This window comes from Panicum virgatum, chromosome 9K (assembly GCF_016808335.1).
Source record: "Panicum virgatum strain AP13 chromosome 9K, P.virgatum_v5, whole genome shotgun sequence".
Taxonomy (NCBI): Eukaryota; Viridiplantae; Streptophyta; class Magnoliopsida; order Poales; family Poaceae; genus Panicum; species Panicum virgatum.
Genome location: NC_053144.1, coordinates 3138212 through 3151329, shown reverse-complemented (window position 1 = coordinate 3151329; position 13118 = coordinate 3138212). Strand labels below are relative to the sequence as shown.

Genomic DNA, 13118 nt, shown 5'->3' with positions numbered 1-13118 from the left:
CACGCCCTCACCACCATTTTGCTGCGCTTGGGGACGGCTGGCTCACCGCCGGCACCGCGCCGCCAGGCGCGGGCTGGCCGCGACGACGGAGCTCCCTGCTGCGACTCTGCGCGGAGAGATTTAGCCGCACACCGGCCCACTCGACGCTGCCGCTTGACTCCGCAGGATCGGATCCCGCCGCACGTTCTCGATCCGACGGCTCACGTGGCCCAGGGGTGGACGGTAAATGAAATACCGTCCACCCCGGTCGGTAAACGAAATGCCGTCCACCCCGGTTTCCCCGTCCCCGCGGAAACTTGCCCTTCCTGGCTTCCCCGCCGCTGTCCGCCGGATGGGGAGGAGTGCCGGGAGTGAGAGAACGCGGTCTTCCTGCCGCGCGGAACGCCGCTCCTCCGGCTAGGATTTTCCGCTCCGGACGCGCAGCAAGAGCAGGTGCATGCCGAGGGCCTCCTCGCCGCGGCGGCGCGTCCTTTTCCACCGCGGCAGCGCTACCACAGCTGCCGGCGCCTTTGCTTTGCGCAGGGAAGAGTTCCGATGCGAAGAGTGTAGGTTTATCTCGTTGCTCACCGCCTCCATCGCCGAGCAAGGAGAGGCGTGCCAGCAGCACAGGACGTGACGCCATTGGCAGAGCTACGAGTACGATGGGCAAGGCGTCGAGTAGGTAGCAGCTTGGAGTCTGATTGATCGAGCAAGGTCACCGGCCTGAGACTTCGAGCTGATGACTCAGCTGCTCTTGTTGCGTTGCTTACTTCGCTCCTCCAACTGCAGTATGCAGGTTTCTCTTGACGAAAATCCTCACATGTATTATAATTTGCCTGCTCGCTCGCTACCGTTTATTTGCACGTCGGCAGCGCACGAGTGTGTGTGTTCAGGTGAATCCGATTCTTTAGAGTCGATGGTGAATGTTGGACCATGCCGACGACGGTTGATTTAAGGTTAAAAATACTCTACCTTGTAATTTCAATGAAAACGGTGGGATCCGTTCACCCCCCGGCCGTGTTTTTTTTTTTTTTGTAATTTCAATGAATAATGAAGCTTTAGTTCATTACAGTACAGAGTTCAGATTGTCTCGATTTCTTCTTTTGGAAGCTTTTACAATTTTCCATTTGGACTAACCACATCATCCATGCATTAGTTGCAGGCTCTTGGTATCTCGAAATGTCAACTGTTGTTACTCTTACTAATTGAATATACAGGAATGTTGTAAGAACCAATTAACAAATACAGGGTTGACGGCGTGCTGTTTCGACCAGTGTTCCAAGCTAACAGTTCAGTGGATGCTGAACCTGTTGCTTTGTGTTTGAAAAACGCAGGACCTCGATCAGAAGCTTGCGTTTGTAAAACCTTTTGCGATCTAAACCCATCAACGAGCACTCTTGCAGCACCTGTTTGCTGGCACCTCACCTGTCGATGAGGTTGTTTCCCAAACATTTTTTCTTAAAAGGAATTTTTTTTTGAAACGAATTCCCAAACAATTTTTGCTCTCACCAGTAATATGTTTCATCAGTTATTTGTTTTCCGTTGTCCAGCTTGCTGCTGCCTTTGAGTGGTGAAGCCCTAAAATTACTACGTTTCTTTGCCTCCGTCCTCATTCCTAATAAGAGTTTTTGCCGTGTTGTTTGCTGAAATCGGTTGTAAGCTTTCTGTGGGGCGCTTCAGAACTCTCAGATATAGTACTGCAGTTGAGTTGACGATCTGCAAAGATAGCATTTCGCGCTGCTATCAGAAAATACAGTTCGGTGACAGCGGCGTCCACAGTAGCTGATGTAGTTTCTCTGCTGGTGACGAGAGGCTCGACGGCTGAACTGAAAATGGCACGCTGCTTGCCGCCTCGCCGTCGTAGACCTCCTGGGTTGTCTTGCCGAGTGAACGCCGCCGCTCCTGCCAGGTGGACACTCCCTCTCCATGCCCTTCGTCCCCTCCCTTTGCTGCAGCGCCACAACACCGTGTTGCTGCGCTTGGGGACGGCGGGCCCACTGCCGGCACAGCGCCGCCGCCGCCTCCGCCGCCACGTGGCCTGGCCGCGACGTCGGAGCTTTTCTGGGCCTCGGTTGTAGACTGGGCCGAGCTGATGTAGCCGCACGCCGGCCCACGCGACGCGGCCGCTCGCCTCCCGCAGGGCTGGATCCTGCCGCACGACCTCGATCCGACGGTCCCCGTCCACCCCCGGTCGGGAAACCAAACACCGTCCTCCCCGCCTCTCCGGGTCCCCGTCCCCGCGGCCGCGGGCACTGTCCTTCCCGCCGCTGTCCGCCGTCGTCCTGCAGCGCAGAGCGCAGCGCCTCCGACCCATTCAGGTCGACCAGCTTCCGGACGCGCAGCGCACGGGTCGCAAATGCCGAGGACCTCGCGGCGCCTGCCGAGCAGACGACTCCAGGCCTCGTGCCTTCGTGCAGTGCGTCCCTGCAGCTCGAGATCCCGTGCCACTGCCGCGCCGCAGCACGTCGGAACACGTTGCCATCGATATCCCCGCCGCCGGCACCAAGTACCTGATGATACGCGTCGGCCTTCGCGTGTGGGTCGCGTACATGCTCCTGGCCGTGCCCGCGCTGGTCCGGGGCGCGTCCCCGTTCCTGCAGGTCATGGTGTTCTTTGCCGGCGTGTTCACGCGTCCGCTCTGTTCCTCTTTCGGGAAGCGGAGGAGTAGCCGCAGGAGCAGGCGCAGACGATTTGCAATTGGTAGAAAAGACAGTTCCATGCCCGCGGCGTCCACAGCATCTAGTAGCAATTGGTGATGAATTGTCTATTCGGGCGAGGAGAGTCGCGGCGGCTGGAATTGAAAATGGCACGGTGCTCCACTGCTCGCCGCCTCGAGACCTCGGCAGAATAATTGACGCCGCCGGTCGTGGTCAGGTGGAATCCATATGGCCTTCGTTCCCACTCTTCGCTGCAGGCTGCAGCGCCCCACGCCCTCACCACCCTGTTGCTGCTCTTGGGGACGGCTGGCTCACCGCCGGTACCGCGCGGCCGGGCGGGCGCTGCCGCGACGAGCCGACGACGACGGAGCTTCCCGCCGCGACTGCGTAGATTTTTTTTTTTTTTTTGAGAGAGAGGAGGAAGGCGACGCCTATTTCTGGGCCTCGAAAAGATTGGGCCGAGCAGATTTAGCCTCACACCGGCTCACGCGATGCTGCCGCTCGCCTGCGCAGGATCGGATCCCTCCGTACGTTCTCGATCCGACGGTTCATGTGGCCCAGGGTTGGACGGTAAATGAAATACCGTCCACCCCAGGTCGGTAGACGAAACACCGTCCTCCCCGGTTTTCCGTCCCCGCGGCCACTGTCCTTGCCGCCGCCGTCCGCCGGCAGTTGAGGTGCGCCGGGAGAGAGAGAGAACATGGTCTTCCTGCTGTGTCGCACGCAGCTCCTCCGATCAATGCAGCTCGACCGTCCCCAGCTGTGGTTTTCCGCCCCGACGCGCAGCACACGGGTTGCCGGTCGGGAGCCTCGCCGCGCCGCGCCAGCGCGGTCTCGCCCACCGGCCACTGCGGCACCGCTACCACCGCCATCTCTGCCGCGGGGAGGAGTCCCGGAGACGCCTGGAACATCTAACTTTCGATGGTCCTAGCGTACAGGTTTATTTAATCCGTTGCATATTTGCTGCCGCCTGCATTGCCGGGCGTGCGTGCACAGTGGCGGCGCGCGGAGACTCAAGATGGGCGTTAGAAAACGACGGCTGGCATCCGCCGGCGCGGCGACGGAACTCCACTGCTCCAGGTTTGAACGCTTAGTGCACCGACCCAAGCTGCAATCGGGAGGTCTTCTTCGACCAGGCCCTGCTCCGCGTGGGGAAGGAAGCTAATAATAGCCCTAAGTCAATTCGGATTCCGACTCCAGCTAGACTTCTGGTCTCCCGTAGCAGGCGCAGGCGCCTCGTGCCGCTTCCTCCGTCGCTTTCGTGGCTGGCATCTGCTCTGTTCCTCGTTCGGGAAGCGGAGGAGCAGCCGAGCAGGAACAGGAGCAGGCGCGGACGATCTGCAATGGCGAGCATTTCGTCCTCAGCAGCCGGTAGCAATTGGTGTCTATGCGGGCGAGGAGAGGCGCGACGGCTGAATTGGCACAGTGCTCGACTGCTCGCCGCCTTGCCGTCGTGACCTCGAGCCCTCAGCTGAATCTCGAATAATTGACGCCGGAGGTCGTGGTCATCAGGTGGAATCCATGGTCTTCATTCCCTCCCTTCGCTGCAGGCTGCAGCGCCTCACGTCCTTGTCCCCACCAACCATGTTGCCGCGCTTGGGGACGGCTGGCTCACCGACGGCACCGCGCCGCCGGGCGCGGGCTGGCCGCGACGACGACGGAGCTCCGCGTCGCGACTGCGGAGAGATTTTTTTTTTTGGTGAGAGGGGGAAGGCGACTGCTGTTTCTGGGCCTCGAAAATACTGGGCCGAGCTGATTTAGCCGCCCACCGGCCCACGCGACGCTGCCGCTCGCCTGCGAAGGATCGGATCCCGCGGCACGTTTTCGATCCGACGGTTCATGTGGCCCAGGGGTGGACGGTAAATGAAATACCGTCCAACCTTGTCGGTAAACGAAGTGGCCGTCCTCCCCGGTTTCCCGTCCCCGCGGACACTCGCCCTTCCCGGCTTCCCGCCGCCGTCCACCGGATGTGGCGGAGTGCCAGGAGCGAGATAACGCGATCTTCCTGCCACGCGGAACTCCGCTCCTCCGACCGACCGATGCAGCCCAAGCAGCTTTCCGGCTTGGATTTGCCTCTCCGGACGGCGGCGGACGCGCAGCAAGTGCGGAGGGCCTCCTCGCCGCGCCGGCGCGTCCTCGTCCACCGCGGCACCGCTAACACAGGAGCTAACGGCGCCTTTGCCCTTTGCGTCCGCAGGGAAGAGTTCGCTTCCGATTCAAAGCACATAGGTTTATTTATTTCGTCGCTCACCGCCTCCATCGCCGAGCCTGCGTCCATAGCCGCGCCGAGTGTGCGCGACGGTGCGAACTGCAGAGCGGCGCGTCCGGCGGCTCAAGATGGGCGTGAGAGCGACGAATCTCACGGCTGAAGGATGAATGCACAAATCAAAGCTGCAAACAATTTTTGCTGTTCGGTGGGGTTCAGAGGTGTCCCCGTGCGCCTGTCACAGTCCTCATCAGCTAGCAATAGCATGCCTTTTGGTCAGGCCTGGGCGTTCGGTCTATTCGGGTTGTTCGGTTCGGTCTATTCGGGTTACGAGAATTTCGGATTCTGAATTTTGAGAACCGAAGTTTCTGGAAAAATTGCAGAAACCGAACCCGTATAACCCGAAAATTTCGGTTCGGTCTATTCGGTTCCCCGAAATAACCTAACAGAGCCACTACTCACAGATCACACAATGAGATAAATAGTGACAGAAATTGACTAGGAAATAATTTAACCATAGTACCAGTACCACAATACGTCACCACAGGACAAAAGGCTAGAAAATAACTTAACAAGTTCATGACAAACAAATTTAAAAGTCTTGACAAACACCAGGTGACAGCCTGACAGGCTCCATCCTTAATCATCCAAAGAAAATGCAACTTGCCAACACCTTCCAGGCTTCCACGGTTCCACCCTTCTCCATGACTCCATACATGCATGTTGGCTGTAACAGCAGTACAGCACAACACCAGCACACTGCACGAGCAACCTAAAGAATTGGAAAATTAAATTCTTCATTCACTAGAATTTCGGTTCTTTGAGTCTATTCGGGTTTCAGGAGAACGGAACCGAAACCGACATCGAAAACCGAACAGTTTGATTTTAGGAACCGAAACCGAAAACCGTCGGTCTATTCGGTTCGGTTCGGTTCGGGTTCGGTTTCGGTTTTTCGGTTTTAAGTGCCCAGGCCTATTTTTGGTGCTGCTTGTTAGTGGAACAGAAATCAGTAATAAGTTACCATGCATCCCAAAGCATTGTCGCCTTCTTACCTCGTCTCAAGTTGGCAGTCTGCTTCCTATTTGTGTTGCAACTTCGCCTGCCGCGGCGTTCTGATCACTGCTACGAAAACTGTTCAGTTCCCCCAACAGGCCAACGTTAACACTATAGGTGGCCAAACGGGCGGCCCGGCCCGGCCCGGCACGGGCCCGTCTAAGCACGGCCCGTTTAGGCACGAACCGTTTAAGCACGAAAATATTAACCGGTCGTGCCGTGGCTGCCCATGGGCTGAAGTGCCGGCCCAGGCTCGGCCCGAAATTGATTTAATCGGGCCGGGCTGGCCCGTTTGGCCCGGCAGCCCGGCGGCCCGAAAATGTTTAAATAGGGTTTGATAATGGATAACATAGTATTTAAAGTGGTCTATCATGTTACCCATCGGGCCGCCCTTTTTCGGGCCGCGTCAGTGGGCTGACAGTGAGGCCCAGGTATGGCCCGGCTATCGTGCCCGTGCCGGCCCGAGCCCAATAATATTCGGACCCGTGCCGTGCTCGGGTCGGGCTAATATGGGCCGGGCTTCGGGCCCATGGGTATTGGGCCAAATGGCCATCTATAGTTAACACCACAAGCATCAGCAGCGCAGGTGAGGTGAACAGCTACTCCATGGCCTCCGTCTCCTCCCTTTGCTGCAGTGAGACGCTCAACTACGCGTTACACTTGGACGGCAGCGGGCTCGCCACTGGCACCGCACCCCCGCCGCCGTCGCCGCGCGGGCTCGCCGTGACGTCGGAGGCTCGGAGCTGCCTGCCGCCGTGCGGCGCCTCTGAGAGAAACGACTGGCTTCATTTGCTGGGCCTTCGGATTAGATTGGGCCGAGATGAAGTAACCGCACGCCGGCCCGGCCCACGTGAGGCTGCCGCCTGCCTCCCTGGGGACAGATCCAGCTGCACGCGCAAATAGGTCGAGGGGGTGGACGGTAAATGAAACACCGTCCCACCGTCCTCCCCGGCTTCCCGTCCCCGCGGACACTATCCTTCCCCGCCGCCGTCCGCCGGCAGTTGAGGGGCGCCGGGAGTGAGAGAACACGGTCTTCCTGCCGCGTCGAATGCAGCTCGTGCGAAGCGTATAGGTTTATGGGTAACCCTAGGTTTATTTACCTCGTTGTTCGCCGCCTCCATCGCCGAGCCTCCGGGCACCGGGCGGTGTGCGGAGCGGCAAGTATTACCGAGCGCAGCACAGAACGCGACGCCACTGGCAGAGATACGAGTACGACGGGCAAGGCGTCTTGGAGTCTGATCGATCGAGCAAAGCCACCGGCCTGATGAGACTTTGAGCTGAGCAGCTGCTCGATCTTGTTGCGTTGATTACTCAGCTTGGTCGTTGTGGCGTGGCAAGGGGATAGATGTGCCTGAATCGATCCTCCGACTGCAGTCTGCAGGTTTCTCATGACGAAAATTCTCGCATGTATTTTCATTTGCCTGCTCGCTCGCTCCCTGCCGTTTATTTGCACGTCCGGGTCCGGCAGCGCACGAGTGTGTTTGTTCAGGTGATCAGGTTCATCCGGTTGACAGCTCCGATTTCAGTTTCAGGCTACAGGCAGTTTGGACAACTGAACTTTGATAAGCTAGCTAGCGACGCCAAAAGGGGCCGGGCAGCGCAGGGTAGCACAGCCAAGCGATTTTATTTTCGGGCTACAGGTAATTTGGGACAGCGTACGATACTTTGATGGCCACGGACCCATGGCAGACTCGGATGCTTTTCATATCACTGTCAGTATCAGACTATCAGTATGCGGCTGGCGCATTCAGTTTCAGGTTTTCAGGTGATACCTTGTGCTTCCTGTTTTTTATCAGCAATGTGACAATCTACTAGGGGCTAATTGCAATTAAAACTCCCTTATTGCAATTAAAATCGAGTGGTCCATTCTCTCCCCTCCCGTTGTCCCTAAAAAAGAGAGAGAAAAGTCCTATTACATGCTCTCGAACTATTACAAAAGTCCGATTTTCAACCTTCAACTACGAAACTGGATAACAAAGACCATTCAAGTGTTGAAACCGGGTAAATTTAGCTCGTGGTTTTTTATTTTATGAGAATTAAAAATATTCCATTGAAACTAAAAATTCATAAGTAATCCATTTTAAGTCAAAAAATTATGAAATATGTATAATTTTTTTTAAAAAAATTTAACCTATCTATTGACACAGTACTTGTCAGTTATTTAGATCCAATTTTTTTTTATGTTCATAATACTTGGTTGCGTGTAGTTATGTCTATTGTTTTGTTAATAATTAAGATTCAAATGGAGCAACCAAATTCATAATATTTGGTTCACCATTCTTTCAAAAGAAAAAAAAAGATTCCATTCCATCTCCTATCTATCCAGCATATTTGGTTGGCCAAACAGGCCTCAGTATTTTTGAACCAATGCAAGGGAGTACTGAACGTGTACCGAAAGGCAGAGAGGTGACGTCAGCGGTCAGCAGTCAGTCAGCACGGCTGACGCAATCCATTAGACACATCATATGTCGATCTCGTCATCCTTGTTTCCCTTGACCATCACCAAAGCTATACGACCACCGTACACGTCTCGTTCAAGTAGTAGGAGTACATGTGTACACTTGGAGCGAGCGATCATTCTATACCGGGCTAGCTAGCTTAGCTTAGCTTAGCTTAGCTTGTTTGTTCATCACGTTCACGTGCACGGCCACCTTAGCGTACCCGTGGATTATTAGTTGGCGAGATACGCGCGCGCGCGGGGCCGCGGGTGCGTCCCTGTCTTGTCACGGACGCTGAGCGCGCGCGCGACACCTAATCAGCATTCGTGCAGGGGCCGGCCGGCGTGTAATTAGTCTCGGTGTTTCGTGCACGCGATTAATTAATCCTAATCATCCATACCAATGAACCAACCCATCATCAATACTACTAGTTAGGTCTCTGATTTTTTTCTAACAAAAAAAAGAAGAGGAAGAAAAGAAGAGCAGAATGGAGCTATAAGTGGTGTTGGCGTGTCGCCGAACTCGGTCGATCGGGTCTCTTGCCTGCCCAAGCCTCGCCGTTCTTTCGTGTGCCGTCCGTCTTGCACGGCACGGACGGAGCCATGCACAATAATTGCACAAACACGATCGGACCAGTGCGATTAAGCATGACACTGACTGTCACGTAGTACTGCCGCCAGCACAATGATACATCACCTTGGATCGATCGCGACGTGTCAGCACCACACTCGGTACTAGCTGCTTGCATTGCATGCATCCTTTTGCAACTTACCTAGAGGAGAGGAGTACTGGCGGCAGAGCCAACTACCGGTACCTGCATGTGGGTCCCACACGTCGGTGGTCTCCCACTCTCCCGGGCGGCGGTTACGAGCAACCGGCAACCGCCGTCGCGTCGCATGATTGGCGTCACGACGTCGTACGTCGTCGTCGTCGGCCGGGTACGTGACCTGAAGTAGCGCGCGGCAGCAGCTTCAGTTCTGACGTGACCATCTAAAAGTCTCAGAGACAGATCTATCGTCACACGATACGCTCGCTGTCTCGAGATCTAGAGATGGACGGGCGATGGACGTACACGTACGGGCCAGCAGCCAGCTGCTCCTCAGCTTCACCTGAACTGAACCAGCACGCTCGCCCCTGGGTGCTGAAGCACAGAGAGTCCAGGCCAAATCAAATAAAGAGGAATTGATGAAACGATCGAGCAGGCAGGCAAATCTGGGACCTTTTCCTTTATCTTTGCCATGGCAAACACACATGCATGCATGGAGACACGATTCAGGCACATTTTTTTTTCTACATCTGCTAGCCGATCGAAACGAGCTTGCGTCTACCACCACGCATGCATGCCTTCTTCATCCGCATCTAGTTATCTGAAACCTGCACAAGCTCCAGCTCTCTCCAAGTTCTGCTGGGCCTAACCCTCCTGCAGGCTGCAGTCCTGCCTGCATGTGACTCCGATTCTTCGCACGCAAACACAACCCCGGCCGGCCTTCGCTTTCCTCCCCCTCCGGCCAGCTCCAGGACTCCAGCGCGCCTCCATTGCATCTCCAGCGCGCGTATAAATAGGACTCGCTGCCCGCTCCATGGGACCATGGCCAACAACTATCCAATCCAACACCGCCAGCAAGCTCCTCGAGAAGGAACAGCAACTACTTGTGGTCTTGTGCAGCTGCTGCGTAAGCTCAAAGCCTCCTCCTGTGAGCCTGTGATCTTGTTAATTAATTAGTTCTGGCGGCAATGGCGTCCACCAAGCTGCAGCTTGTGTTCCTGGCGCCGTTCCTCGCGCTGCTCTTCTCGTCCGGCGCTCTCGGGGCCGCCGCCGCGGAGACCACCAATAATGGCACTGCCGCCGCCGTCGGCAGGTCGTCGTCGCTGGCGTCGGCGCAGAGCGGCGTGTTCTTCAGCCTGGACAGCTTCGGCGCCCGCGGCGACGGGAGCCACGACGACGCGCCCGCGCTGGCCAGGGCGTGGAAGGCGGCCTGCGCCTCGCCGCGCCCGGCCGTCCTGCTCGTCCCCGGCGGCGGCAAGCGCTACCTGCTCAGCAGCGTCGTCAAGCTCTCCGGGCCGTGCAGGTCGGCAAGCGTAACGGTCACGGTGCAGGGCACACTGGTGGCGTCGCCGAACCGGGCCGACTGGAGCGGCAAGGACACGAGGCACTGGATCGTGTTCCGCGCCGTCGATGGCCTCACCGTCAGCGGCGGCGGCGTCATCGACGGCAACGGCGAGGCGTGGTGGAAGAACTCGTGCAAGATCAACAAGGCTCTGGCAAGTGTGCTGCTGCCGTACGATTCATCTGATTATATATTGATCGTAAATTGCTGTTCGTTGGAAAGTACTGTCATGACCTAAATAGCTCAACTAACTAACCGACGTTGTTTTACTTTTGCAGCCGTGCAAGGAGGCCCCAACGGCTTTGTCGTTCCACTACTGCACGAGTTTGAGAGTGCAGGATCTGAAGATCGTCAACAGCCAGCAAATCCACATGTCCATTGAGGACTGCAGTAACGTACAAGTGGCAGGCCTGTCCATCACCGCTCCTGGCACGAGCCCTAACACCGACGGCATCCACATCACCCGCAGCAACGATGTGCAGGTCACCAACTGCAAGATCAAGACTGGTAATGATATAAGTAGCATCAGCACATCCATAATTATTCAAAAATCACTTACTAAATTTTGGTTGGTTTCTGATGGATTTTGCAGGAGACGACTGCATCTCCATCGAGAACGGGACGCACAATCTTCACGTCTCGCAGGTCGTGTGCGGACCGGGGCACGGGATCAGCATCGGAAGCTTAGGAGATGACAACTCGAGAGCTGAAGTCTCCGGCATCACCATCGACTCCGTGCAGCTGTACGGCACGACCAACGGAGCACGCATCAAGACCTACCAGGGAGGGAGCGGGTACGCCCGGGACATCGCGTTCCAGAACATGGTCATGGGCGGCGTCAGGAACCCGATCATCATCGACCAGAACTACTGCGACAAGGCCAAGCCGTGCCGGGAGCAGGGATCATCGGCAGTGGAGGTCAGCAACGTGGTGTTCAGGAACATCAGGGGGACGAGCACCACCAAGGACGCCATCAAGCTGAGCTGCAGCAAGAACGCCCCGTGCCATGGCATCACCCTCCAGAACATTGACCTCGAGATGGAGGGCGGCAATGGTGCCGCGGAGAGCACCTGCCAGAACGCGAGGTGGAGGAAAGCCGGCACCGTTCTTCCACAACCGTGCACCTCCCAGAACTAGCTAGGCAGCAGCTAGCTGCAGCTGAGCAGCCTCTGTAGCATGTACAAAGTGGTTGTACTGTGCTGCTGTAGAAACAACTAGTCAAAGTCAAGTATAGATTCATGTATACATATTCTTTTATATATAGAAAAGCAACATCCAAGAGGAGATATTCAGGAGCTAGTACCGCACGTCTCCGACTCTATTCATGACATTTTGTCTTAGGTTAGAAGCATCATTATTGCATTTAAACCTGGAGGTTTAGAGTAAGAGAATTATTAAAATCAGTAACAATATATATATATATATCCAAAACGAATTAATCAGCTTTAGGATCCATGTGAAATTTTTAGGAACGAGCATTGGAGCAATTCTCAAAAGCAATTATATATGGGAAAATCCTGAAGTACTTTCTCGTCATTGATTATTTTTCGTTCACATTTACAAAATTTGAACTTAATAAATCTCTAACTTGTGTATGTGGGGTCCAAAACGAGAAAAATATTAGAGGATTTAATTGGACAAATAAATGGTTTGGGGACAAGAAGTCGTAGTTTGTTCACATTTTAAGATAGGTCAAAATTAAATCACTTGTTCGATTGTATGATGTACTCATTCCGTACTCGTAAAGGAAGTCGTTTAGGACAAGATTTGGATCAAACCTAGGAAATATAAATTATGAATAACTCTCAAGCTGTTGAGTTTGAAAATGTAAAAATTATATGAATAAATGTCTTAAAAATATTTTCATAAAAATATACATATATCACTTTTTGATAAATATTTTTATAAAAAGAAGAAGTCAAAGTTGTGTTTGGAGATCCTGTCGCCGTCCAAAACGATCTCCTTAACGAGTGAGTACGGAGGGAGTACGTAATTGCCTTTTTGGTGATCAAACTAATCAGTGCTATTGAAGTTAAGTGACCTCTCCGATCTGTCTGCACCAACAAACAGCGAATGAATATACTAGCGATCTCGTACTTGGGAGCACACGTAAAGTGAGAAAAGTGAATGTACCCGTACGTACGTGAGCATACTAGTTCCCTGCCTCCCAACAACCTTCCACAGACGGAGACCGTCTATCAATCCGTGGTTGACTGGACCCTGCTACTACTTGACTTGCTCGTAAACGCATCGATGGTAAGTAACACGTCAACCAAGGCACTGTTTAGTTCTCTTATATGTAAACGCAAAAAAATTTCGAAGAAATCTTGCCAATTTAAAGTACTAAATGAAGTCTATTTACAAAACTTTTTGCACATACCGGTTGTAAATCGCGAGACGAATATAATGATGCTAATTAATCCATGATTAATTAATAATTAGTGGATGGTTACTGTAGCATCACTGTTGCAAATCATGGATTAAGTAGGTTCATTAGATTTGTCTCGTGATTTACAGCCCATCCATACAAAAAGTTTTATAAATAGACTTCATTTAGTACTTCAAATTAGTAAGATTCCTTCGCAAAATTTTGCGTTTATGGTTTTTTTGCGTTTACGGGGTGGGAACATGCCCAAGTCTTTTGAAATCCTCCATGGATCGACGCGCGGAAGAGTTG

General features: G+C 54.1%; 1 protein-coding gene across 1 annotated transcript; it reads left to right on the top strand.

Moving 5' to 3' along the window:
- Positions 1-9932: 9932 nt before the first annotated feature.
- Positions 9933-11740, top strand: LOC120648464 (polygalacturonase-like). The gene is made up of 3 exons (XM_039925241.1): positions 9933-10595; positions 10720-10948; positions 11034-11740. Exons 1-3 carry the CDS (start codon positions 10068-10070, stop codon positions 11576-11578), a joined length of 1302 nt encoding a protein of 433 aa, XP_039781175.1. The 5' UTR covers positions 9933-10067; the 3' UTR covers positions 11579-11740.
- The last annotated feature ends 1378 nt before the right edge of the window (positions 11741-13118 follow it).